This window comes from Oikopleura dioica, chromosome XSR (genome assembly GCF_907165135.1).
Source record: "Oikopleura dioica chromosome XSR, OKI2018_I68_1.0, whole genome shotgun sequence".
NCBI lineage: Eukaryota > Metazoa > Chordata > Appendicularia > Copelata > Oikopleuridae > Oikopleura > Oikopleura dioica.
The window spans coordinates 8150369-8175676 of record NC_137294.1 but is presented as its reverse complement, the minus strand read 5'-3'; the positions used below and the strand labels follow the sequence as shown (position 1 = coordinate 8175676).

Below are 25308 nucleotides of genomic sequence, written 5' to 3'. Positions count from 1 at the left end.
CGGGGCAGCTCGTGAGCTAGGTGCAAATTTAGCTGCAGCAACGGGTGCAATCGCCCGTTTCTGATAGTTATCAAATCTATGACGAAGTTGAGCGTGCGAGAATCTCACGTCAACGCGCTCCTCTCTCCTGCGCTCTCTGACAGACTGTCGGGAATAAACTCAATTTTTATTCTCGACTAAATTCAAAGCAGAAATCATTCTCGAGGGCCTCAAAGAGGATCTCCACTAGCAGAAGAGAAACGACAGCTCGCCTCAAAGTGTCCAACGGTAGATAGATCTAGCGCAAAGGGGATATTCACGTGTGCGCATGAGAAAAGAAAAATCACTAAGCACCCGCGCAGGCGACAAGCCCTAATTTCCCGCTTTGATATTTTTCTTAATCTAGAGAAAGAACAGGGCTCAGAAAGACACGTGAACGTCGATTGACGCGATTTTCCACAGTAATTTATACTTCATCCTTTAAAATATGAAAAGACCCTTTAAGATTTAGAAATAAGTGAGAATCAGGCTAATAAAGCGCAGCTGAATATAAAAGACCACGTTACGTGACTGAACAAAAGCTCTAAAAAGCTCTATAAGGTGGTCCGTGTCAGAAAGCTCTAGATCACACCGAAAATGATTAGTTGTAAATAAAAAAATAACACTAACAAAAAAACTGCCACGCATCTCAGAGCACGAGAACTGTGGAAAAAAGGTGAATTTAGAGTACTTTTTACTTCTTCTTTTTTTTGAAAAAGCTGACAAGACATCAGGGCTAAGTGGTTGCCACATCAAATGCTCGTTAGCAAGTGAGCGAGCTAAAATTATCGAATACGGGGGATATGTGACCATGACTTATTACCTAGGTAATAAACGATTTGATACTCTCAAATCAACCTTTTTCCTATCAGTCCTTTCGTAGGCCCTAAGGATTTACGTGAATCTACACAAATTACTGCACAAAAACAGGAAATCGAAGAATTATCCAGAGATATTTTTACGTAATATTTTTCTAGAGATCTGGTGACATTTTTTAAATTATATAATCAACCATTGAATTTAAAAATTATGCATTTGTGTTACTTTTAAAAATTCCAATACATTATCATTTTGGGAATTATTGTCCCTCAGAAAGAATCATGCCCACACGAGGTTAAATAAATGGTTCAAATAGGTTTTTTTTGGGCGCAATGGCGAGTAGGGCGTTTCCTCGGCGAAGTCTCGGATAAAAGATAAAACGAACCCGCTTGAGGGGACAACTTTCCTTCGTTCGTAGGAACGTGCTCGTGATGTAATAATACTTTGCTGCCCAACAGGAAGCCTAGAACAACCTTCACAGTGTTTTTTTTTGTTTTCTTTCATTGAATTCGCCCATTTTGCGAACAATCTAATCGAGATTAGCCCTAAGAGATGAAAATTGAAACTCAATTTTTCAAAGCACACACGAGAAATACGCCCGGCTCGAAGTGGCGAAATAAATAAAAAAATATTTCCTATTTTTCTTTTTAAAGATTTTCGCATTTGTGAATTATAGGCTATGATAACCCGTTCGTATCTTTGAACCAAAAAAAAGTTTTTTTGTTAAGAAAAATATTTTTCAGAGTGGTGGTTGTAAAACCCTTGAGTAGTGGCAAAAAGAATGATCGAGGAAGGCTTTGGAGAATATCAATGGATTGTGATAGTCGCTTTCGTTGTCGCCTTTTTGTTGGCGATTTCAGTTGGTGCGAATGATGTTGCGAACCCGTTTGGAACCTCGGTGGGATCGGGCGCGCTCACTCTTTTACAGGTCAGTCTGCGCAGGATTTAGCTCACTCACTCGCTCCTTGCAGTGTTTTGTTCTGGCCACGTTGATGGAAACGTTGGGGGCAATTACGATGGGCGGCGCAGTCTCGGACACCATAAGAAAGAAGATCGTCAACGTTGACGCGTACAACGAAACGAGCTCAGAAGACATAAAAAAGTTCCTTATCGGACAACTCTCCGCGATGTTCGGTGCCGCTGTCTGGCAGATTATTGCATCAGGAAATGTTCATTTCCAGATTAGAGGATTTCTTTACGCAGATCGGAAAGAACATCCCTAAGTCTTAAAAATGCCTGTTTCCGGAACTCACTCGATTGTTGGTGCGGTTGTTGGCTTTGCGATCATTTCGAAAGGAGTGATGGCCATTCAGTGGTGGACCATTATCAAAATTGTCATTTCTTGGTTTGCATCGCCTGTTCTCTCCGGCGTGCTAGCGATCGCTCTCTACACGCTGGTGTCGAAGATGATTCTCCAAGCGGAGAATCGCGTCTCCCGTGCATGCACCTTTTTGCCAATATTCTACTCAGGTGTTGTTGGATTCAACTGCTACTCTATCATGCGTACAATGAACAAAAGTAAGCATTTCGTGTGTAGAAAGTATTCGATTTAAATTATTCAGTTTACAAATGGAGCGGTTCTTGCGACGACGAGGCGGAAGACAGTGAAGACGGCACTGGATCTTTCTGCTTTCGGGAGTGGCACTTCATCACCATCGCATTTTCTGTAATGGCCATGGTTTATATCGTCATTCGCTGCCTATATATTCCCCGAATCCTGCGTAAAATCAATGCGCTCAGCAAGAATCTATGCCCCTCTCCATCTTCCTTCCAGAAAATGGTTGCGAAGCTTGAGAAGAAGTTAGGACTCACTTTGGATGCGGAAATCAAAGGAATGGGCCGCGCTCTCAGACAAGTGATTGTTCATAGCACAGTGTTGACGTCGACATTCTCAGTCTATGCAGCACATTTTTGTGCGTTCAGACAGAGACTCCATGTTTTTCGCAATTTCTCATAATCTCTTTCATTCCCATAATTAAACATTATTCTCTGCCAGTCTCGACGCCCATGAGAAGAAGACGCAATAGAGCCAGAAAAGATACTGCTCGAGGAAAAGAATTTTATCAATCCTGCAAATGACGAAAAGCAAGACGGCTCTGAGACTCCTGAAATGCAAATTTGCTTCAAGGAACTTCAAGCGTTCTCAGCGTGTTTTGATGCCTATGCTCACGGAGGAAATGATGTTGGGTGAGCAGAACATGTCGTTCTTCTTGAAATTGGTAACACTTTTTTCCTAGAAACTCTATTGGCCCTGTAATGGCCGTTTGGGCTGTGATCCAAACTTGCCAAACGATTGCTGGATGTAATATCAACCAAACTGAACCACCTCAACTTTGGATCATTATTTTTGGTTGCAGCGGTATTATCCTCGGCCTCTGGACCTTAGGAAAGCGGGTTATACAGACAGTTGGAAAGGACATCGCTTCAATCACCCCTGCCCGGTAAGAACTTTAGGAAGAAACTGTTTATTACAAGTTTAGGGGCTTTTCTATTGACATCATGGCTGGATTCACAGTTTTATTTGGCTCGATGCTTCAAATTCCATTGTCTACAACGCATTGCAAGGTTAGCAGTGAAAATTATAAGTTGTAGTTAAGGTAGTCTGTTGAAATCAAGTTCCACTCACAAAGGCTTTCTGACAAAGCTGTTTAGGTTGGCGCAGTTGTGGCCGTATCCCTAGTTCATGACCGAGCGAATGTGTCATGTGCAACCTTCAAAAAGATCGCCATGGCTTGGTTCGTGACCCTCCCTGTTTCGGCTGTCATATCTGCTTTAAGTTATTATTTTATTTGCATGTGGGTCTTATGATAAAAATAGAAACACAAAGTCTTTCCGACGTGACTTCATCAAAATACTTCCAAAAAACATCATGCGCAAACTTTCTGTTTTCTGTCATGTTATTCAACTGTTTATCGAAGAAACCTTTGAACATTGAAATCTTTCAATTGAACAATTTGCGCTCCAGGACAATTACAGAATTCTAGACTTTGTAAATTTGCAGACTCTGCTAAAATTTAGATTATTGTTTTCTGCTCCAAAAATAAAAAAAAATCCGCACCAACAAAATTCAGCGATGAATTTGATTTTCTCGTACAAAATTTCTACAGTTAAATGATCGAGCTTTGAACCTTGCTTTTTTTAAACAGTGACCTTGTCTGGCATTTTCCAGAGCAAATATAGTGACAACTGCAGGTAGACAGGGTACGCGCATCGCCTTTTTGAACCAAAAGCGATGGAGACACTAAAACCAATAGACCATTAGCAATGGTGCACCTCTGATCGTTGAGTTCATAGCTTAAATTTGTCTTTAGAGGTCACGCGCCCTTACTAACACTAGAGAACATTATTACACTATTCTGACTCAAGTAAGTTTACTATCGAAAGATAGGTTGCTGTTGTTGCGGACGGATTCGTAGCCCCAGGAAAAAAGATATAATCGTGCTTTATTCGAATTATGAGTTTTTGAAGGCGCCGAAAAAAAGAGATCAGCAGTCAGTGAACAGAAGAAATGGTTATTGACAAGAAGCAAATTAAAAAGCTCAAGGTCAGTTTTATTGCCAAATAATTATTACTAATCAAACAAAAGAAATTATTGTTAACATTAAATAAAGAGTCTAAAATGGTTACATCCACATTCTGTCTTCGGCGTTCTTACTTTCATCATGGGCCTTATTATTACGGCAAGTTCGATATTTGGCAACTATCTGCTCGTTGGAAGTCACTTTCTACACATCTATCTGCTTTCATGCGCCTTGAATTCCATATTTGGCGTACGCATCCTCCAAGGCTCGCCTGATGTTCGCCTTGGCTTTAAATTCGGAATTTCCCTTCAACTTTGTCTGTGCTACGTTTCTTTCCGCCTCAGACCAAAGAATTTACATTTTTCCTACAATCTGGTACCGCTCAATCTACTGGACAAAATTATAGGAAGGCCTAAAACTTAAATCAATATTTGAACGATGAAAATTATTTAAAAATCTAATATCTTTGCTAGAGCCTTTTTAGCGACATATTTTCTTATTCTCGTCTTTTACTCTATAGTGGGAGGCATTCATATATGTTTCACTGGAAAAGACTTGGCTGGAAATAAGACTCCAAGAGTTGTCTGTGGAATTATGTTTCTAGGTGGACTTGGCATTCTTTTCATGAGTTTATACCCGCTACAGCTCGCTTTTCAGGGCGAATCCTGGTTAACATGTATAGAAGATAAGTACCCATTTCAGCGGCAAGGTTTCGCAGGAAGGTTAGAATACGAGGAAGACAGTTATTCTGATAGGTCCGTGTTATATCTATCCAAAAAGGCTATGTCTATGTGCCAACAACTTGGGCTGTCGCCATTATATTTTTCGGGGTGACTCTTGTGATGCGGAAAATTGTGACAGTCGAACAGGTTATTATTGATTGACTTATCATATGGAAATTTCCCAGCATTTACTTGATTTTATAGCTCAATTATTTTGGAATCACAAGTGTCGTTCTGGTGCTGATAACGACCGTTATACTGCAAGAATATCATATTCCTTTTATTTCGACACAGAAGCTATTCATACCTTGTGGGACGCCAGAAGAAAACAGTTGGTCAGCTTGGGCTTCTGAGTCGCTAGACTTTTCAGCAGGCGCCCAGAAAATTTGGGCAAATATACTCGGAAGGATAGTCTCAGCAAAAAAGTTCTATTTGTACTTGTTACATCATTCAAATGAACTTTCAACGAAATTGAGACCTTGAAAGACCTCTGCAATATCCGAGCTGGTTCAAGGACGAACTATAAATCAACGACTGAGCCTCTAATAACCCTTTATACCTTAGAATAAATTAACAACTGACAATATCAAGAGATCTTCGCGCCTTCACATTGGCCAAAGATTTCTATCAAGGTTGAAAGTTTAAATCTTCAAAAATGTTAGTTTCTTTTCTGATTCTATTCGGATTGTCTAGTGAGAGCGTTTTTGATGTGACATGGAAGTGTCCGGACTTAGAGAGAATCACCATTCCAGCAAGTTCTGTGGGCCCGAATTTTATACGCCAGATCAAGTACAGATGCAATTTTAACTACAAGTGTTTCTACAATAAGGAAAGTCTACGAAGACACTTATCTCAATTTAGCTCAACCGTTGACCCTAAATAGAATTTATTACAGGAATTCAGCGAGGGTTACTGCAGCGCTAAAGTAAAGGGTTCTGGAAAAAGCTCATATACTCGAGTGTTAAGCTCGATGAACTCTTAGAAAGCCTTGCGCCACATCGCAGATCGGTATGAAAGTAAATATTCGAAAATATTTCTGGAACGAATCTTAAAGTGAGTTTCTCCCTGCCTGCCAGACACATGATGCCTGTTATCGCATTATATTCCAGCAAGAAAACTCTATTTCCGCTAAAAACAACTGCGACCAAGCCTTTTATGAAAACGTGCTTGCTCTCTGCAATCATAGAGGAGGATCCGACTGCAAACTCAAAGCTAGCTTGATGTACCGGGCTACAAGCGCATTTGGCGACGACTCTTTCCAATTTGATCAGACCATTGTTCATTGTCAAGATAATCAATAATAATAAAGCCGTATTACGCTTCATAAAAGTTTTCAGATTCTGCAAACGTTTATCCCATGATTCAAATCAAGAAAATCAACAAAAGAACAATAAAATTGATAGAGCAATCTATTCGGTCGTAAATTTTCAATTCGAAATAAAGAGATAGGTCGATGCGCGGTTTGACTGGTTTCATTTTAGGGAAGGGATAGAAGTCGGGTTAATCTGGCCGAAGGAAAATATTCAAGCACGATTAATATCCTTGTATAGTGATTTGTACGCAAATTTCCAAAACGGAATGTCGCAGGAAGATGTGCTCCGCGATATTAAAAATATAAACATTACGTGAAAATGATATTTCATTTCAATCGAGATTAAATCAAGAGCTTAAAAAGGTATCCAACTCAGTGGCAAAGACCTTACTGGCAGTACAGTGAAGCCGGACGTCAACGAAGAAAATATAACTATGTTATCCTTGGTGTTGCAGCAGTAGTGATGATTTTGGGATCGCTGGCATTCATTTTCTGTTGTTTTCCGCCGTGCAAAAAATTTCAAGTAACTTTTTGAGAAGAAAAAATTTAATGAAACTTAGAAAATGAAAGCAAAAAGAGAAGAAATGTCAAAGCAGCGGGACCGGAGCAAACGGATTTTGTCTGATCATGCTCGAAAAATAAAGGCGGAGAAGAAATCAGGAGTCCCATCGAAGCCTGACCGGAGAAAGAATATGCTTTATGTTTAAAGAATTAATTTAATAAATGATAAAAAAATTTGAAAATTGCAGTCAAAACACTTTTTGAATCAATACTCTCACGCCATCATTTCAAAATTCAAATCTATGCTCATAAATTAATTTCAAGGTTGAATAAATTTCCATAATACACTCAAGTAGAGTTCAAAAGTCACACAATGAATCAAAAATTCTTACTTATGATCGATCATATTCGAGCTCAGATGTTCTGCTTTTGACATATTCGGAAGTGGAAAAAGATTATCCCATCCGAGCCGTAACTTTGTAGAGTCAGCATGCGCCATCCTTAGGCCTCGGACGTAAAAATAGCCATAATAGTCGCGGAAATTCTCCTACATAGTGAAAAGAGTTTCCTCTTTCAAGAGAAATCCAGGCTTTTCGATAATATGATAATAATTTATTAAAAATAAAAACTACAGAATTGCTCTCTCGAACAAATGGTGCAGAGTCAAGTAACACTTATGATTAGGTTTGGCTGATGGATACAGAAATAGTAGAAATCAGGATAGGACAATAAAAGTAGCATACAGGAGAATTAATCAAGGTAAAATAGATAGTTCAATAATTGCACTCAAATAAATCACATTTATAGAAAACAAGGACAGCATATCTGTTTAACAGTGCACTACTGTTGGCGACATATTAGGTCGGGATATAGTATTGGAATAGGTAGCAGCTCAGTTAAGGTTTCAGTTCAATCTTGTTTGATCTCAAAGGCGTGTTTTGGTTGCGTTCTTTCATCTTTAGGTGCGAATAAGAAAATACTCCGATTAGGGTCAGCATGATTCCGATGTATTGGTTGGTCTAAAAAATATAAGCTTACAGCCACTATCGTGACAAACCTGTAGCTCGTCGTTGAAGATCAGGACGCCGCCAATCATCGTCGCGCAGAATTTGAAGTGCCCGAAGAAGTTGTACGTGATAGGACTCGTGTTGCCAATGATCCAGTAGATCGTGAAGTTTACCAGAAAGGCGGCACTCGTCGAAAGACAAACAAGCAGGAATCCTTCTAGTGACAAATCGATTGCGAAGAGCCCACCCTCTGCAAAGGGAGGCTCCAAAAACGGCAAGACGCAGAGCAACATAACTAATTTATAAATTGAAATGTTTCGATTCGTATGACATCAGATTGTATAACCCTAGCATCATGTCATACCTGAGGATAGAGGCGCTTGATATGATAGCAGCTGCATCGAATCGAGAGCCAGCTCTTTCTGTTTATGCCCGACGAGAATCTGGTACATAGCAGTAGTACCTACACCAAGAAGTGCCATGAACGTTCCGATAGGCGAAAACTGGAGGTCGAATATTGAGTTCAATGTAACACCAAGAAAAATCGGCAAAAGGGAAAGCACAACGAATCTTAAAACGGTACGAACAAAAGAAATCCTAAATCCAAGTTACCTCGATGGTATTTTGTCAAACCATTGATAATTGAGTAAAAGTATAACTGGCGAAGTGAGAACTTTAAGAAGCTTAAAAAAATAAAAAAAAACTTGGGAAAATAAATGGTACCATACCTGGTAAGTTCCGACCGTATTGTATTTAAGGGAAAGGTTTGTGAAAACGACGAAGCCACAAAAGCTTGCTGCCAAGGGCAGGACGTCGCGAACATGGACAGTTTTCCTCTTGAAGAGGCCTAAACCTAGGCAAACATAAAGCCCAAAGGATGTCCCGACGAAATTAATGAGAGTGAGAGTAATTGAAGGGAACTTGTTGTAAAGGAACAACCACTAAGATGTGATAAGAAATTCGCTGTAAAGTCATGTAGTACCTTGTTAACGAAAACTATTGAAAGGGAGGAAAACAAGTTCAACCCGAGGGTTGCAGCGATTCGAGCTGTAGATGCCATTTTTCTTGCTCACATTCTAAAGGACTATTATTCAGAAGCACCAGTGATAAATTAAAAGTAGCGAGGTAAATTAGTGAGAGAATTCGAATCCACTGTCTCGCCATTAGACTTATTGATAACTTCATGGTTGTATCGCTCGGCAACTTCTACGAGGCACTAAAATAGATATAAGTGAAAACGGTTTGGTGCATTCAAATTCGGATTGCTAGGGGCCTTATTTTGTCATGGTCGACGCTAAATCTCGGGCGCTGGATGATACCCAAATAAGGAACCACAAAAGGTGGCGTCCTCGAGCGGACTTACAACTATAAGATTGGGAAGCTCGACAGTTGAGCAAAGATTAGAAAAAATTAAAAATGATGGAAGTTAGAGCTACAAGCCAAGGCCACATCGCCTCACTCTCGATGGACACGCTCGAGGTTGCAACTGAACAGCTGATTTTCGACTTGTATCTGAACTCTCCCTCGCGCCAGAGACGCATTTCTGAGGCCGAATTGACAAACCAAAAAGCAAGAAAAAGTACTTTCTGCCGTCCAGTGTTCGGCTGCACTGGAAAGTTGACAAAGAAAGGTTCTTCAAATTCCTTGAACGAAAAGAAGGTTTCGAAGATTGCAACACGAGAACGCTCGAATTCATGCTTTATTTTCTCCTCCCCGGAATCGAGTTTATCAAGCTTCGAAAGCCTTGCAAACCAGAAGTCCTCCTCTTTTACGAAACCGATGAAGAAGATCCTAACCAAATGGTTCTCTGCTTAAAAATACCCTTGACTGTTACTTTCGGCCCTTTTCGCTCTTGTAAAGCATATGTACAATTTCAGCCCCGTAATAAAACAAATTCTGATTACCTCAAACGTTCTCGGTTCATGAAGAGCAATATTTACTAGGCTTTCATAATTTAGACCGGATCCCGATTTTTCCAAGCTTTCTATAAACGTTCGGCAGTCCATTTTCGAAAGAGGTTTGAGCGCCGCTTTGAGACGAATATCTATATCATTATCTATCAAGAGAGCATTTATTAGACAGTAATTACCGAGAGTAATATTTCGTTTCATGTGAGTCATATTTGTTTCGAAGTCCCACTGCTTCCGAGCAATATTATGATGAGCGTAGTAGAGAGTAAATCTATTCACATTTCGGTGGTTCTAAAAGCCAGTTAGAATCTGATCGGAAAGGAGATTGGCGAACCGGAACAGCCTTGTGAAGAGTTGCGTCTTTGTAGATTTGCTTCTCAATATTGTTGTTGAAGACTTGGCGCTTCTTTCCACTCGGGATGCGGCTCTTTGCCGTCCTAGACATTGAATAGTACGCGTTCATCTCTCTCCGCGAGACGGAAAATGCGCGATATTGCGCGATAATTGCTGAAGCTTTAATAAGTCTTTCCATCCGTATCTGAATAAATCTCGTCTCAGAATATAATTTATACGAGAAAACTGTATGAAAGAAATCATCAAAAAAGGAATGGTCTCAAGTATAGAATATGCGGGCAGTGCACTCCAGAATGTAGTAGAATTCTTCCTCACTCGGTCTGAAATAAAATGTTTTCATTTCATATAACTTTTTCATCTTACTTAGAGGGATCGTCGAAGGTCTCGTGAGTTGAAACAACTGAAACGTTCATGATATTGGAGCTTTTCTTATCTCTAGCGTATCCATTGATCTCGCACCAATTATCGTCGTCGATTCGATCACTCGTCCGAATTATTAGCATAAGTTTGCCTCTCGGCCTCTTCCATTTCTCCGATTTCTGTGGCAACTTTGAAATGATGCTGAGAGGCTCCTTTTTCGTTGGAGTATCCAGATTCCAATCGCCTATTTCAAATCGCCAGATTTCTTTTGGATTGAGGTGATTTGCACCAAACAGAAAGCATATTTCTTTGATCGCCTTCTGATGACTGTCGAGTCCCAGTAGATGCTCTAGCATGATTGTCGCGTTTTCAAAAAAATCATCCTGCTTTCGTTCTGAAATTTTCTTGCGCTGCGTCGAAATCGGAGCCTGACATGCCTTCCTTTTCTTCCAGCACTCAAATGTCAGGTCAACTAAGTCTCGTTGAAATAAGAATACTTTTTAGGAATCATTTTCAATTTCAAATGGGCAAACATAGCATGTGCTTGTAAATATATCATAAAATATGAAAGTGTCTGAAACCATTCCTCTGATGATATCAGGAAGTCCCCGAAGGTAATCGCATCCGAGTTGTTTAGCAGTTAACGATATATGTGCCCTATTCGCCTTTAGATAATCATCCGCCGAAGACATATCACACTTAAAAATATGATATAAATAACTTGTTTCCGTGTGCGAATTGAGTTCGCGTTCATGTTTTGGCAGCGGCAAAAGTCAATCAGGAGCAGTCTTTGAGAAATTTTTAAGTGAACTATTCAAATCGTGATAGTCAAAAAAATCAGGGTTAACGTTTTCTTTCATCGGCTTCGAGAGCGGGATCGACTTCGCCGACTAAACGATCGTCCTTACTCCAAATAATTTGACTATCTAAACCTTTTCTTGGAGTTTTTCTTTCGGTCACGAGAGCTATCTCGTTCTCGGCTCACACTGCGTTTTCGTCCTTTTCGATCTCTTCTTTCTCGATCGTCTTTGTCATCGCGACGACCATTTCCTTTAGATCGACTTCGAGATCTTCTTTCTTCTTTCACTTCCTTTTTGACAGAGCGTGATCGACTTCGATCCTTGCTTCTTCTTTCTTTCTTGGCAGATCGCGATCTGAAGAGAGCATATACCAATAGAAACAGTCAATCCTAACAAACCGTGATCGTCTCTCTTCTTTCATTTTCTTCTCTTCCTTCTTTGGTTTTCTATCTTTTGAGCGAGATCGGGAGCGCTTCTCAGATCGACTACGAGATCGACTGTATGATCGGCTCCTGGACCTGCTCGATCTTGAGCGCGAGCGGCTTCTCGAAGATGAGTCAGACCTAGAGCTGTAAGAAGATCTCGAGGAATAGGACGAACGAGACGAGGAGCGACTTGATCTGCTATAATCAGAATCGCTTTCTGTGTCGCTTTTTACTTCACGCTGGCCGTCCTCCTGAAGAAGGAGTAAATTGAAGGGACAATACTCGGGGTTGACATGGGATTGATTACTTACGACAATTCGGAGTTTGATCTTCTTGCCACCCAGACGGGTGCGATTAAGCTTTTGCATGGCCCTGTATAACCCTAAAAATAACCTCTTTATATTCGGATGGATTTCGAAGTTTTACCTTTACGATCTTTGAAGCAAACCTCTCCGTTGCCCTCGCCGGAACGGACGTGGGCATCTGTGTAGGTAACTTCGCCTGCTCGACGCATGAAGTTTTTCAAGTCAGCCCAACTAAGTTCGAAATGGTCATTCTTTAGGAAGACAGAACGCTGTCGCAGCGGTCGATCATGTCGGGCACGATGTCAACAATTCACAAAACACGCCACGTGCCGAACATTTAACCTTTTATCGACTCATTCATCGGACGCGATCACATTTTATATCACTCTGGGATGAAAAGTTTTAAAGTACCTGAATCGTGTGGATAAATTTGAAACGCTGATGGTATATTTGGTCCTGTATGGACGCTCGTACTAGATAAATGCCGGTTAAAGGAAGTCCAATCAAGTACCCTCACCGCTGAAGAGCTTCCCGGCATCGGTGGCCACGAGACGGCGTCGTAGTCTTCTCCCTTCTTCTTGCTCCCGCCGGGACCATCGGAGTGCTCTAGTCGAATTCGAGCTCCTTTCAACTTCTTGCCATCAAGGTCTGAGTTTTTGTTAAAAAAGGCTCTTCTTTGGACAAACCTTTGACCGCATCCTTAGCATCGCGTTTCTTTCGAAAGTCCACGAATCCGAAGTTATTCATGAGACGAATTCCTCCGAGAGGTCCGTATTCTTCGAAGAAATCTTTCACGTGACCTCTCTTTATCCCAGGAGGGAGGTCACCCATCCAGACCGTGTAGTACTTTTCTACGCCCCTACCCATCGATCTGAAATTTAAGGAAATTACAAAGAAATTAAGAAAATATAAAATTTCTCAGAAAAAGTATCAAAAAGCATCAAACAACTGATAAAATGGGTAAATTATCGGTAGATGAGAAAAAAAGAAACACAAAAAATCCAATCACACAGAAAAAAGTTACTGCTTGAAGAACAAACTGTACTAGAAAACTTATCGAAAATATATTGTATTGGCAAAAAGGGAGGAATTAATCGAGGGTGCTAAAATGGAATATTTTATTTGAGCAGTTTGGAAACAGTTGCCGCGGGATATTATGAATTAGTTGAGATTGTCCATCGAACCGTGGATAAAGCGAATGGAACTTTTCAGCCGACCGTAGTTTTCTTTGAGAGCAATTTTCTCCTTTTCATGTCGCAGTCGCATGTCGTCGATTTCTTGCTCGAGTCGCTGGTTCTGCTTCTTGAGCATTTCGTGACTAGAGACTCGTAATCATTTATCCCAGTTAGAATTACGCACCTCTCTTTGAGCATCCGGACGAGGTCTTCGTTGATATTAGAAGAATGTGAAGAAGAGGAGCGCTGCGAGTCCCGCATCGACTGTTTCTCGTTTTTCAGTCGACGGATCTCAACCTCAGCATTTTCTAGTTGCTGGCGGAGCCTCTCTTGTTCGGAAGACGCAGAAGCACGCAGTTCGATCTCTCTATCGATCAATTGATGTCGGGCGTCTTCGTTTTGCGCGTGCTCGCTCACGAAGGCGTTCAGTTTTTGGATGAACTAAACAAAATGAACCAAACTAAACAAATAAATTCCGCAGGATTTCTTACCGTTGGAGATCGTTGGAGAGAGTTTGGTCCTGCATAGCAAGCGTCAATTAATTCGAGGAGTGGTTTCAGCTTATCTTGGTCGGTATTCTCAATAACAGAAGCAACTGTTGATGAGGAGAGGTTTCGAGGTCGTCGAGGAACACTTGTAGGAATAGTTTTGATCTTTTGAGGTGAAGTCTTTACTTCTGAGGTCCACTCACCTAAAAACCACGCTAATTAAGAGATAAAGAGAATTGCTTACTTGGAGGAGCTCGAGTGAACGTGGCGAGAGATCTGTACTCAGTCTGAGCAGCATTTTCGTCCTCGGCAGTCATTCCTCGTTTCGCCTGCCGTATGTTCGCTATGCCGAATGATCGAGTCTCCGGTTCCTAAAGGTTTGCTTTGCTCTCTGAAGACAAAAGAAACACTTCAAGTGGAAGTCAATCAACTGGAACCGTATATAATAACTCTTGTTGATCATAAGGCTTAAGTGTTAGCAGAGAAGAGTAAAAGCCGAAACTACAAAACAGTACGCGGTAAATAATCAGTTTTATTTCACAAGCTACTTGCATCCGGAATGAATGCTCACCACCTACTTCTAAGAAATTATCGCCTTGTTAGATTTCGTGACTAGTGAAAATATTAAACAATCGAATGTTCACGTAATTCTAACAAAGAATAACACCTCTTCAATTCAAGACTAACGGTTCACCTACGAGTCACACCATGCTCACGTGAAAAGTTAAATCGCCAGTCGTCATGGACCTACTCCGGTTCAAGTTTGACCCGGATGGCCTCAAACGGCTCTTCGATGGTCTAATCCCACTTTGGCTAGTGTTGGAGACGGTTTCATCGCCGTAGAAGGCAGGCTTTCCATTTTGGAATTCGCTACCGCTCCCGACTGCGTCATTATTATGATGCAGCGTGTTCAAGTATTCTACTGATCGTCGGTGGTCCCAACTTACTTTAGCCTTGCTCAAGCTCCGCCGGATCGGCGCAGTCCCAGAAGAGGGCAAGTTCTGTGTAGAGAGACTCCTGTTTGGCAAGGTACTGGATCCGCCACGGAATTGATCCAAACAACTGTTCGAGCTCGGGTCGGTTCGAGAATCCTCAGACAGAACATCGTTCAATCCGTCCAACATCAATCGAACATCTTCAACGTCGTCGTAAGCGCGATGCTTTGCAATATTCTATAATTTCCCTATAAAGCGTCACTGTCGAAATCTTCTTACATTCTTTATGTAGTCGACTCGCTCATTAGTGTATTTGACAGGAGCAGTCTCTTTCTCGACGGTCTGTTCTGCTCGTTCCGCTTTTTGGAATCGAGTCCATTTCTTGTTCTGGGCGAAATGAATGCTAGCAGTACTGCGCTCAGCATCCCGTACTGGCCTGTCGTCTAGCCGCTGCAAATTCTCCAAGATGTGGACCAGGAATAAACGGTAGTCTGGCTCATTTTTGGTCACTGACAAAAATATTTAAACAGAAATTGAGCTAGCAAACCTGGATTCAAACGAAGGTCGATATTTTCCAATTTTTTGTTTTGCTTGAGCTTATACAGCTCATCTAAATCGCAAACGTTGTTATAATATAAGTTTAGAGATTCCAGATGACGAAGGTGCGAGAGTCCATCGAGGGAGAGCAAGGCGTTTCGCGCAAGGTCCAGGTTCTGTAAACGAGTAAAATTTTGAAGAGCATTGTCCAAGTGCGTTATCTTATCGTGATATGAGCCTGAACAAATTCTTAGATTTGACTTAGATTAGAAAGAGTGTATGACGAAGCGAGAAAACGGTTGGTGCGAGGTCACTTTGTAGAAATCAAATAATTTCAACAAACAAACCATTTCTGCGAATTAAGTTTTTTGAGAAAATTAAAATCGCATTTTTTCGAAGAGAAAAAATATTGACTAGATGAGAAACTTACACCAAATGCCTTCTCTTTTCACTAGTGCTTCAGAAAATCTGTGAGCGTTGCGAGTTTTATTAAAGACGTGTACCTGGCAATTTAAGAGTTCGGAGATCTTCTGGCTGTTTATCTTTTTCTAGTCCGATTCGATCGCGGATCTTTTTCTCGCTCAAACGGCACTGTGTCCCATTTTCTAGCTCTTCCATGCTTGAAGATCGAACTGGACGTGATCAAAAAAGCCTCAATTTCATTCTAAAGCTCGCAATGTTAATCCTTAAAGCTCTAGTGTCAAGTGTCAAAAAGGAAATTCTCCCTTTCACCTTCATAAAATCCAAAATCTTTATACCCAGGTGACAGCCCTAAAACGCCACTGATTCAGGAGTCCTTCCTTTGCGTCGGTTGCTTAGCAAACTTTGCTCGCGCATTCTCTCTTTGCGATGAAAGAAAATCTACGTCTGGGAGGAGTGTACATAATACAACAGATATTCCGAGGGAAATTATCTCTCCCTGCCAGAAAACAAAAGCTGCAAATAGCTCCACACTCACAATAATAGCGTGAGTGGAAAACAAAAAAATCGCTGAATAGCATTGACCTGCCACATTATTCGAATAGGCCTGAATACGGGCACGCGCACATATAACCCTTACCCGGGAGATTGACACATAGCCGTTGGAAAAAAATAGGAAATGGGCTACAGTGATAAAGCTGCGTCGATCCCCCTTTAGCAGATAAACTTCAATCATCATTGCTGTTATCTGCGCGAAAGATGAAACAATTAACGCGCACTTGAGCGGATTATTTATAGAGCGCCCGTTTACCATCAACAGATTTCATTATATATATTATAAATATAGACTTCTCGAGTTTTGAAAATCTTACTGCTGTAACTTCATGATACGATTCTATCAATGAAGCTAGTGTCACACTAGTAGTGTGCTTTATTGAAATTTCTCTTAAAGAGGCCACCAGTGAGTTTTTCTTTCAGATCTCTAGTGTTTATTGATTTTCGATATGGCGTTAGGTCGTCCTTTGTATCCGGCTTGGGCACGAAAGGCCAGGAAAAGGGTCAACAGAGAAAGAGTTCGTGATTTACGATACGATTGTTTTTTACTAGTGCCTGGACTCAATTAGTGGCGATTAATAAGCGGTGGCCGAAATTCCCCTTGGGCGATGCGAATGCCTCTCAAGCTTGGCCTAGCCTCTTCCCACCTGGCCTGGTCTCGAACCCTAAACAAACAACATCCTTCCTGCTACGGCGATTAGACAGAAACCTGAGTTAAAGCCTGCTTATTGAGCCTGCCAACAACGATAGGAAGTAACTTTCACAATTGACTTTCTTTAGATATGGTTTTATTTATTCTGGGTTATAGTGGTGGAAGGTCTCAGAGAAGCGCCTTTATTGGAAGTAAACGTCACGATAGGTTAAACACAACATTTGACAGAACAGAAGTAGAGGGGAAAGAATGAGGTACTGATATATATTTTAAATAGTGTACATTTCGAATATATAATCAAGACTCAACTCAAACGAAACTTTTTCTTTTTGACGGAAGTTTTGATATGTAAACTCACCAGCATCGATGGCTCCATTTTTATATCAACGAGCTGCTTTTTTGCTGTCATGCATATTTATGGATAATTTTATTCCATTTAAATCACTAAAGTGAATCAAAGAAATGTCATGAAAACGCCCAGAAATAAATAGATTTGTAAGCGTATTGGAATTGAAAATAATTTATAATCATAAAACACAACGAAACAGACGACAACACAACGCATTAAAAGGTCTTTTAGCTTTTCTTGAATTAATTGGCACAGTTTTTTTATAAATTAAGACACAGACATAGATATAGAACAAAACAAGTTCCCCAAAACATATGAAAAGGCTGGAAGCAGGGAGTCGAGTCCTTACTTCGTGGAGTTGAGGTAGAGGCCCTTCAGCTGTTCAACAAAAATAAATGTGAGAACAGTATGTGGGCCAAGTCGGAAATAGTAAGGCCAGAAGCCAGACCAGAGAGATAGCACGCCTTCGGCCTTGATGATTCTGCCAAAGACATCAAAGACCCCCTTGTATTCTGGAACTCCGTTGACGAACTGAAATTTTTTTGCTAGATTTCGATGACGGCAGAGGTAGAACTAACCTTTTGGTTTTGGAGTCGCGTTTTCACGATATCGACGGGCATGGAAGCGATCGTGGTGACCATTCCACTGACCATGGCGGCGCAGAAGTGAAGAAGAATACCCTCATTCAAGCCAGCACCACTTTTGATGGATTCCTTTGCTTGCGAGTAAGTTCCCAACTGGGCGGCATTGACGACAATTGCTCGAGCGATGGTTGGGGTAGATCCGCGCCACAAGGTCGCAAGGCCCTCTTCCTTTCTAAATAAAAATTCAATACGCGATCATTTGCATTTTTGCGTAAATAGGATGACGAACTTGCCGATTAATTCATTCTAATTTATGCTCTACTAACGTCATCTCTCGAAGCTGAGACTGATCGATTTTCCCTATTCTCTTGTCGGAACTTACACTATTCTAGATAAGGCGTTGAAGGCGGACGTGTAGCCTCTTCTTTCACTAACTGGAAGATTTCCGTCGGCGCACATTCGAATTAACGCCACTTCGGCTGGGTTTCCAAATAGGGAGCCAACAAATCCTGCGCTCCCTCCCATGAGAAGCTTCTCCCCGAAGTTTCTCGCAGTGTATGATTCTTCCATTTTACGATAGACGCCCAAGCGGACGGTCGTGTAAGAGCATTGGCGAAGGAGACCAGCTCCAAGGCCAGTCCACATAGCGGTGGGTCCACCTTCCGCGATGATACTTTTTACGCATTGCCCTCTGAAATATTTATTAGCTCTCGTCTTTTAAACAATGCCACTCACACTCCAAGGCCTTTCGATGTTTGCATTCTGTTTTTGATGAGATCCATTGGCTGAACCACAACGGTAGCACCACATCCGGAGACAGCAGCGAATCCGAGCTGCCAGCCGAGTCCAATAGCCTTTTTCTGTTCTGTCATTTTTCTCTAAATGCGAAATCTATTAAGTTTTCAGTGGGATGTTTTGCGTGTTTGGCAGTTGTGAGAGTACAGCCTTTTTCCAATTCTTATTTTCCGCTTTCAAAAAGCTATTCTTTTTCCTCTTTAGCTTTCTCGGATAATTTGACACTCTTTCAAGAGCTTGACAGTGTCACGGAGAACTTGTGTCTTCGACTTTTCCCATTTCTCAACAGAGCCGGGCTACTTTTGGCTCGATTTTCTCTCTTGAAAAACATTAAAATGAATACGGTGCCAATAAACCTAAATCAGCTCGTAATAATCAGAGCCCGTGTCCCTGAAACGATTTGGCAAGGTTTTCGGCAAACTCTTCGTTTGTAGACATTGTGAGATAAACTAAACAAAAATTTCAGAATCAAAGATCAACATTTTGTATGCTCTTCTGCGTTGATCCGAGGTACTAGGGAATCTCAAATTGTGTGCATTGCGCAATCGTGTCTTCCTGCCACGAGCTCTTAACCAAGCAATGCCGTCATAATCAGAGCACGATCCGCCCACTTGGCACTTTGCGATCTAGGTCTGTTGCATAACTAACCTTTTAGGAGCGAGGCGATTTGTTTATCAGTGCACTGTTCCGTCGCTGAGTATACAACGATGTCATGCTGCAGGAATCCGTCATTGAACTGATTCAAGATCTCTACGCCGCGATCACATTTACAGAGTTGCTCAAGAATCTCGCAGCAAACGTCGCGCACGTCTTTGTCTGTGTAGAATAGTTTTTCCTCCTTATCTTCCTTGTTGAAGATGAAATCCATTAGCTCTCTCAGTAAATCAACGTATTTGCAATTACGGGCGACGTGATTTCGAACTATAAGTTATTCGGTCTTTCTTCTCAGCGCATGAAATCAAGGATGACTTACGGTCTGATGTTGTCACCACAATGTTGAAGCAATTGAGGATATCTAAGAACAATTTTTTCTGGTCGGGCAGCTCGTCCTGAGGAATCTCTGTTGACTTCATTTTTAAGTATCGGAGGATTGTATCTACAAGAATGCTGACCGATCCCGTCTTTGACAACTCACTCACGAGTCTCGTCGTGGTGCTGTTGTTTTGGTAGTAGCAGATGACGAGTGTGCGCTGAACCATTCGAGTCATCTCTCGAGCAAGGAGCACCTGTCTTTTTCCAATGTTCTTTCCGAACTGCTGGGCAGCATTTCGCTGACTATCAGCGATCCTTGTCTGGCTCTGCAATGTGGAGATCTTCCCGTCCTTAGCTTTGATTTTTTTCTGAAGTTGTTCGATTTCCTTTTCTTTTACATCCAGTGCCAACGACACTTCATCGCAGAATTCTTGTTTTTCTCGCAATCTCTCCTCTAGTAAGAGCATTTCAACTAGTTCTCAAAGTGATTCAAACGTACCCAACTCGCTTCGTACATTTTTATACGTAACACTACTAACTTTGTAGTTTTCCGCTGTTACTTTGCTAATCTTGCGTTCCTCGTTTAGCTGCTGTCTGAGACTCTGGTGAGAGGGATAAAACATATTTGGATGCTGAATAAAAATATGCTGGGAAGTTTAAATCTGATGATCCCTTGCTTTATTTCCTCAATCATTTTAGCTTCAGTTAGTGGAATGGGAGCATCGTCGGGTATTGGTGGTAAGTCCTTGCGAGCGAATTTAGTTGTGTAATAAGACGGATCAGGGTCGGGCTTAGGGGAGGTCTTTTGATGAGATGCCTTTTGACTGATATTTCTTTTGGACTGACGAGTTCTACCCATTTTTGCTATAACGCAAGTATTTATTACAACAAGAAGTCAGACTAATATCAATGCAGGATGTATAGAAAAATGCCAGAAAGATACAGAATCTATGGATTTTCTTAGCATTTCAATGATTCACCAGAAGGCTTCACATGAGATTGATTGCAACTAGAATGAATAGGTAAAATGTTTATGTAGTACAGAGCGAGTTTTATATTATTTATTATTTTGAGCTAAAAATCTTCGTTCGAAGGTATCTTCTTGATAGGTAAATTAGGATTTGGAAACGAGTGCATTGAGTTGATACGGCGACGTTCAGAAAGAATTAAACCACTCTTCTGACTTCGAAAAAACGCTAGAAAATCTTAGATTATATCAAAGAATACGAACATACTTTGAGATAGTAGACTTGACCGACTGTCATGGCAATCAAGACGAGAGACTCAAAAAAGGCCCACAGGACGACTCTTGAATTAGTGTTCTCGTTGATTGCTCGATGGATTCGTTCGCGCACTTCCATGTATTCCTGCTCATGTTTGACGGTCGTCATTTGGCTGGCAAGGTCGCCCATCATTGTTTCAAGCTGAGATAAAGAATCTCCAGAAAACTTCAATTTTACAAGATCTACCTTCGAGTGAGTTTCATCTTCATCTTCTTCTCCAGCGGCGGTGGCTTCAGTAACATCTATTGAGAACATCACGACTTTGTGTGTAACAGTAGAAATCTTGTTGCTGAAGCAAAATCTGATGGGTCCTTGCATATCGGCCGTGAAGAGCATCTGAATTACAAATATACAGTTGCTGCTTTCATAATCTCAGCGCACCTTTCCGGAAGTTTCTCTCTCTTTGTCGTATATAACTTGGTTTTTTGCGTTGATTACTTTGACATTGATATCAAGAAATCCTCCCTCAGCGACCTAAATGCAAAGTAAATAATATGTAAGAAGTAAAGGCTCGAAACCTCATACATCATGTTGATTTTATCACCGTTTTTCACGTATTCATGAAAGCACTCCTCCTTTCTTGGCTGAACTGTGACAAAGTAGCCATGGGCGATTCCAAGTAGAGCTAATAAAGCCAACTTTGTCATAACTCTGAAAGAAAAATCGTCAAGCTTGTTTGTCTTCATATGTATAAAAATATATTCTACAGGTATAAAAATAAAATATGATTTGATCAATGCCAGGCAGGTACATGAGAAGCTTTTTTCTTGAGCGGTGGTAATGGTGGAGTCGAAGTGCGCAGTGAAAACGGAGAGAGTTGACTTTTAGCGAAAGAAAAGTGATCAGTGCTGTTATTTTCGATGGATTGAACGCGTAACGGCAACGGATCGTGAGGAACAGGTGTCACAGGCATTCCTTCATCTATTTTCTTGTGGAAATAACAGTTACATTACGTCAAGCAGTTGGGAATCTACCTGGACCCAATTATTTACGACAGCTCTTTGTGAGTCAGATTGATATTTTGGCTTTATCCATGTTCGATCTCGCGAGCGCGCTGAGACTAATGAAGTCATTGAATTCGACGCTTGACCATATGAAAGACTGTTAGTAGAGGAAAATGACTTTTTGGGTGAGTCTTTCTTCTTCGACGTTGCCTTTCCTTTCATTCTGTTTTGACTAGTGTACATCCTCTCCGCTGTTTCTCGGCCGACGTTCCATGATTGCATTATCTGCGCGATTTTTTCTTCTTTCTTGGATATTTTCGGGGTTTCGGGAATGCTTGGTAGAGGACCACTCGCTTTCGAACTTTTGAAAGACTCTGCGTAAAAATTTGGAGCATCGCCCATTTGTTTCCATGCGAACAGCTCCTGTGCCTGTGATCGAATTTTGTCATCGTCGACAAGTGTGTCATAAGCATTCATCACCGAGTGCGTGTTTCCTTCCACATCGTAGTATGTCAACAGTGGTTTCTTTTCCATAGGAGGAGCTTTCGCCGGATGTCTGGCATACGCATCCGTCGATGTCTGCGCATGGTTGGTTGACGGTTTCGACTGTGTAATTCGCTCTGGAAAATGTCGCCGTGGCGACTCAAGTTCCTGTCCGACATCTAAGCTCTCATAAAATGAATCGACGTCAAATTCTTCGAGCTTAAATTCCTCCTTACTAGAAGCGCGTATCTGTTCTCTCGCGCGTTTTATCTTCAGCCTTACATTTGCTGAAACCCACCAAGACTCAATCACTTCGACGGCGTGTGCTTCTCTTTTGCTTTTTCTTCGATTGTAGACCACTCTCTTCAGAAAAGACTTTATTACGGGAGTTGGCTTGTGTAACTTTGACGACTGGAGAATGTACTTTCGCATGTGCCACAAATTCCAATATGTCCTGTCAACAAGCGGGAGAGATTTCACAGTCCAGTCGAAGTGAATTACTGTTGTGATTAAGCGGTTGTGATCAAAGTCGGCGTTGAGGTCTTCTTTGGTTTTGACATTGAGAGGAAGAGTTTCTCGCGGAGAATCTGCCCATAAAAAGTCGTTTTTTGCAAGAAAAGGGAAGACTTTCATTTGATCACTTTTCCCGAAGTTATTGAATTGGGCTCGCAAGAATGTGATGAACGGAGAGGAAAACGCATCGAAATTTCGCAAAGAATTGTTGGTGATATCAAGATGAATTAAAGCGCTCATGTTCGGGGGGAGCTTGTCGATAAAGTTGTCGGCCACATTGAGAAACATGAGTCTAGGAGCTATTCGAGACAAGTTTTGAATGTCTATCAGCTGGTTAGACGATGCGTCGAGCGCGGACAAGTGCGGTAGAGGCGTGAAAAGAAGACGCGCGAACTTGTTCTCTGAAATACTTAGAATTCGAAGGCGCGGTGCTTGGATCAGCAATTGCGAACTAAGGCGGTTCTTCGACAAGTCGAGATGGCGCAGGTTTGGGAGGTCGATGTGACACGATTTAAGTTGGGAAGACGACAAGTCAAGTTTTCTCAGGGCGGGCGAGTTGAAGAAAGAGACGGACTCGAAAGGGCTTTTATTCTTAAACATACTCTCTGTGAACTTTTCGACTAGAAGTCGCTTTTTTTCTTCTTTCGGGATCTCCATCTTTGCTACAGGAGTAAAATTTACAGGACGTATTCTCTCAAGATTTCGCTTAAGTTCCGCAAGTAATCCTTCATCGATTTTTTTCACAACTATCGTGTTTTGGCTCTCTAGCAGCATTTCTTCCGATGCAATATTGTTTTTCAATGGAGAAGAGGAATTCTTGCCGCGAATGCTTGAACCGAGAATGGGCAAGTCTGCCCTCGGGCTGGCCACGGATATACCCGACTTCCCAAGCACGATGGTCTTTTGGGATTCGATTTGAGTGAGCTTTTTCGCTTCTCCCAGAATTTCAGCTGCTTTGTTTTCTGTAACAACGTGTTGACGCCACATTCTTTGGATAATCTTCGCGCTTCGGTTCAACTTGAATTGGTTTACTAGCTCTTGCTGTTCGGCAATTTGAGCGGCGATCAATGCATTTTTCTTCCTAAGTTCTAGTTCTCCCCATACGGCTCGGTACGCTTCTTGAAGTTGACGATACTGACGTCGATGAATTAAAATTGTCTAAAATTTCCAGTAGGAGTACAGTCTGAGTCCAAGATAATGGACACAAAGATAAGAGACGTTTTGGCTAAAGATATGTGGCATTATTTTTATAGTTCTGTTTTTGCATTTGTATGTTTAATTGAATAAAGTTTCGGGGCAAAAATGTCCCTTATCTTGGACTCCGACTATGATTCACGAGAAAAATCTGTTTTACTTTTTTTTTGAGCTTACTTTAACTGCATTGACTTTAATCTCTAATGCGCGTCGAGCTTTGAGCTCTCGAGACTTTCGCCAATATGTTTGTATTGAGATTGCAGCTTGCGTCCGTTTGCGAGTACAGTATTCTCTGTAATTACGCTGGATAACCAAAGCGGCGCCTGAACGCCGCTGGAGTCGCTTCCTTAGGAAATCTCGAACAGTTCTCTATGGGGGCGTTTTACTATTAGTTTTTCCATTGTCAATTCATCTGTCCAGTCCAGTAATAGTTTGATTGTCCCTTGCCCGCGCTATCAACGTAAAATCTGATTTTCTTAGCCCCTTTCCTGAATAATAACCGCTGCTCGCTGATCCTTACGCCGGAGCATTTTTTCTGTGAAGAGAATAACCCGCTCGTTCCAAATTTTTTCCGCTTGCTGTGCGCGTTCAAGAGCAATTCTTTCCTTTTCTTCTTGCTCTCTTCTCCTAAAATAACAAGTTCTTTCAGATGCAAAATAAGAACAAGTATCGGACCTTTTAAGCTCTTCATCTTTTATAATTTTCTCTGCGAGGATAAGTTCGTTCTCTTTCTTGATTTGGTCAGCGACCCGACGCCTCTCTTCGAATTCGAATTGCTGCGCCTTTTCAACGAATTTGATTCTCTTTTTGCTTTCCAAATGTCCACGCACCATCCTTCCTGTTTTGGAGGTTCGAGTTTTGAAGCCACGGAAAATTTTTTGAATTTTCAATGCAGCGGTTTCTTCACGAACACGCCTCAGTTGATCATTCTTACTTTTTTCTTTGTCGATCTCGGCTTGTATCTTTTCTGCCTCTGATGATTTCTCATTTGAAAGGAATGTGTTGACCAACGACTCGTTTAGTTCCCGCGTGTCACCTTTGAACAATTCTTGACTTTGTGATGGCATCTTTGCTGAGCAATCAGGGGCTTCAGCATCAGTAACTGCAATTTCACTGTCCTCGAGCTCTTCAAAATTGAAGGCTACATTAGAGTAAGACTGGAGCATCCGAAGGTTCTCAGCTAGATTGAATGATTTTTCTCCATTCTCGACTTTATCCTCCACATGTGATGTTTCTTCTTCCGAGTAATCGGAGTCTTCTAAGTCGGAAATAACAACCGCACTGAGTCTAGATTGCAGCTCTTTTTCAAGTTCGTCATCTTCGAAAAATGCCTCTTCCTCTGTAATCGCGAAGAAGCTCATCGCATCAGCTCTGA

General features: G+C 41.4%; 11 protein-coding genes and 1 long non-coding RNA gene across 15 annotated transcripts; 2 read left to right on the top strand and 10 right to left on the bottom strand.

Annotated features, from left to right (window-relative positions):
• The first annotated feature begins 116 nt into the window (after positions 1 to 116).
• Positions 117 to 3897, top strand: LOC145710199 (sodium-dependent phosphate transporter 2-like). The gene is made up of 9 exons (XM_081787903.1): positions 117 to 267; positions 1581 to 1765; positions 1809 to 2001; positions 2062 to 2355; positions 2400 to 2669; positions 2853 to 3024; positions 3075 to 3278; positions 3318 to 3402; positions 3490 to 3897. The coding sequence occupies exons 2-9, from the start codon at positions 1619 to 1621 to the stop codon at positions 3643 to 3645; spliced, it is 1521 nt and encodes a 506-aa protein (XP_081644029.1). The 5' UTR covers positions 117 to 267; positions 1581 to 1618; the 3' UTR covers positions 3646 to 3897.
• A 123-nt stretch (positions 3898 to 4020) lies between these two features.
• Positions 4021 to 4783, top strand: LOC145710219 (uncharacterized). Its single transcript, XR_014135020.1, has 3 exons — positions 4021 to 4202; positions 4306 to 4381; positions 4449 to 4783. It is a non-coding gene; the product is annotated as an uncharacterized LOC145710219 (long non-coding RNA).
• A 2684-nt stretch (positions 4784 to 7467) lies between these two features.
• On the bottom strand, positions 7468 to 9013 carry LOC145710209 (solute carrier family 35 member E3-like). The gene is made up of 6 exons (XM_081787919.1): positions 8883 to 9013; positions 8629 to 8841; positions 8513 to 8583; positions 8265 to 8470; positions 7951 to 8195; positions 7468 to 7912 (listed from the first exon to the last, which is right to left on the bottom strand). Exons 1-6 carry the CDS (start codon positions 8958 to 8960, stop codon positions 7790 to 7792), a joined length of 936 nt encoding a protein of 311 aa, XP_081644045.1. The 5' UTR covers positions 8961 to 9013; the 3' UTR covers positions 7468 to 7789.
• Positions 9005 to 10345, bottom strand: LOC145710216 (uncharacterized). The gene is made up of 4 exons (XM_081787928.1): positions 10145 to 10345; positions 9990 to 10101; positions 9805 to 9944; positions 9005 to 9116 (listed from the first exon to the last, which is right to left on the bottom strand). The coding sequence occupies exons 1-4, from the start codon at positions 10340 to 10342 to the stop codon at positions 9012 to 9014; spliced, it is 555 nt and encodes a 184-aa protein (XP_081644054.1). The 5' UTR covers positions 10343 to 10345; the 3' UTR covers positions 9005 to 9011.
• Positions 10346 to 10375: 30 nt separating this feature from the next.
• Positions 10376 to 11218, bottom strand: LOC145710218 (uncharacterized). The gene is made up of 2 exons (XM_081787930.1): positions 10528 to 11218; positions 10376 to 10484 (listed from the first exon to the last, which is right to left on the bottom strand). Exons 1-2 carry the CDS (start codon positions 10878 to 10880, stop codon positions 10424 to 10426), a joined length of 414 nt encoding a protein of 137 aa, XP_081644056.1. The 5' UTR covers positions 10881 to 11218; the 3' UTR covers positions 10376 to 10423.
• A 33-nt stretch (positions 11219 to 11251) lies between these two features.
• Positions 11252 to 12949, bottom strand: LOC145710206 (putative splicing factor, arginine/serine-rich 3). The gene is made up of 8 exons (XM_081787915.1): positions 12741 to 12949; positions 12572 to 12702; positions 12466 to 12527; positions 12176 to 12285; positions 12061 to 12131; positions 11723 to 12000; positions 11457 to 11678; positions 11252 to 11414 (listed from the first exon to the last, which is right to left on the bottom strand). The coding sequence occupies exons 1-8, from the start codon at positions 12919 to 12921 to the stop codon at positions 11381 to 11383; spliced, it is 1089 nt and encodes a 362-aa protein (XP_081644041.1). The 5' UTR covers positions 12922 to 12949; the 3' UTR covers positions 11252 to 11380.
• Positions 12950 to 13017: 68 nt separating this feature from the next.
• LOC145710197 (uncharacterized) lies at positions 13018 to 15858 on the bottom strand. 2 transcript variants are annotated; one of them, XM_081787901.1, is made up of 9 exons: positions 15693 to 15858; positions 15620 to 15646; positions 15200 to 15427; positions 14932 to 15161; positions 14665 to 14889; positions 13962 to 14088; positions 13721 to 13920; positions 13414 to 13670; positions 13018 to 13372 (listed from the first exon to the last, which is right to left on the bottom strand). In XM_081787901.1, exons 1-9 carry the CDS (start codon positions 15805 to 15807, stop codon positions 13216 to 13218), a joined length of 1566 nt encoding a protein of 521 aa, XP_081644027.1. In that variant the 5' UTR covers positions 15808 to 15858; the 3' UTR covers positions 13018 to 13215. The 2 variants fall into 2 exon arrangements, with proteins under 2 accessions (XP_081644027.1, XP_081644028.1); XM_081787902.1 differs by lacking the exon at positions 15620 to 15646 and having other exon boundaries at positions 13023 to 13372.
• Positions 15859 to 16982: 1124 nt separating this feature from the next.
• LOC145710210 (mitochondrial 2-oxoglutarate/malate carrier protein-like) lies at positions 16983 to 18664 on the bottom strand. The gene is made up of 4 exons (XM_081787920.1): positions 18485 to 18664; positions 18132 to 18440; positions 17744 to 17981; positions 16983 to 17696 (listed from the first exon to the last, which is right to left on the bottom strand). The coding sequence occupies exons 1-4, from the start codon at positions 18619 to 18621 to the stop codon at positions 17511 to 17513; spliced, it is 870 nt and encodes a 289-aa protein (XP_081644046.1). The 5' UTR covers positions 18622 to 18664; the 3' UTR covers positions 16983 to 17510.
• LOC145710204 (uncharacterized) lies at positions 18629 to 20376 on the bottom strand. 2 transcript variants are annotated; one of them, XM_081787914.1, is made up of 7 exons: positions 20195 to 20376; positions 20016 to 20120; positions 19680 to 19970; positions 19518 to 19640; positions 19193 to 19465; positions 18937 to 18993; positions 18629 to 18842 (listed from the first exon to the last, which is right to left on the bottom strand). In XM_081787914.1, the coding sequence occupies exons 1-7, from the start codon at positions 20373 to 20375 to the stop codon at positions 18745 to 18747; spliced, it is 1128 nt and encodes a 375-aa protein (XP_081644040.1). In that variant the 5' UTR covers position 20376; the 3' UTR covers positions 18629 to 18744. The 2 variants fall into 2 exon arrangements, with proteins under 2 accessions (XP_081644040.1, XP_081644039.1); XM_081787913.1 differs by having other exon boundaries at positions 18630 to 18842; positions 19518 to 19970.
• Positions 20377 to 20411: 35 nt separating this feature from the next.
• On the bottom strand, positions 20412 to 21455 carry LOC145710213 (transmembrane emp24 domain-containing protein 2-like). 2 transcript variants are annotated; one of them, XM_081787924.1, is made up of 5 exons: positions 21318 to 21455; positions 21181 to 21273; positions 20986 to 21135; positions 20752 to 20940; positions 20412 to 20712 (listed from the first exon to the last, which is right to left on the bottom strand). In XM_081787924.1, the coding sequence occupies exons 1-5, from the start codon at positions 21444 to 21446 to the stop codon at positions 20683 to 20685; spliced, it is 591 nt and encodes a 196-aa protein (XP_081644050.1). In that variant the 5' UTR covers positions 21447 to 21455; the 3' UTR covers positions 20412 to 20682. The 2 variants fall into 2 exon arrangements, with proteins under 2 accessions (XP_081644050.1, XP_081644049.1); XM_081787923.1 differs by having other exon boundaries at positions 20752 to 21135.
• A 31-nt stretch (positions 21456 to 21486) lies between these two features.
• LOC145710189 (uncharacterized) lies at positions 21487 to 24298 on the bottom strand. The gene is made up of 3 exons (XM_081787891.1): positions 24111 to 24298; positions 21774 to 23897; positions 21487 to 21727 (listed from the first exon to the last, which is right to left on the bottom strand). The coding sequence occupies exons 2-3, from the start codon at positions 23724 to 23726 to the stop codon at positions 21533 to 21535; spliced, it is 2148 nt and encodes a 715-aa protein (XP_081644017.1). The 5' UTR covers positions 23727 to 23897; positions 24111 to 24298; the 3' UTR covers positions 21487 to 21532.
• A 111-nt stretch (positions 24299 to 24409) lies between these two features.
• On the bottom strand, positions 24410 to 25294 carry LOC145709134 (uncharacterized). Its single transcript, XM_081786816.1, has 2 exons — positions 24609 to 25294; positions 24410 to 24560 (listed from the first exon to the last, which is right to left on the bottom strand). Exons 1-2 carry the CDS (start codon positions 25292 to 25294, stop codon positions 24410 to 24412), a joined length of 837 nt encoding a protein of 278 aa, XP_081642942.1.
• Positions 25295 to 25308: the final 14 nt, after the last annotated feature.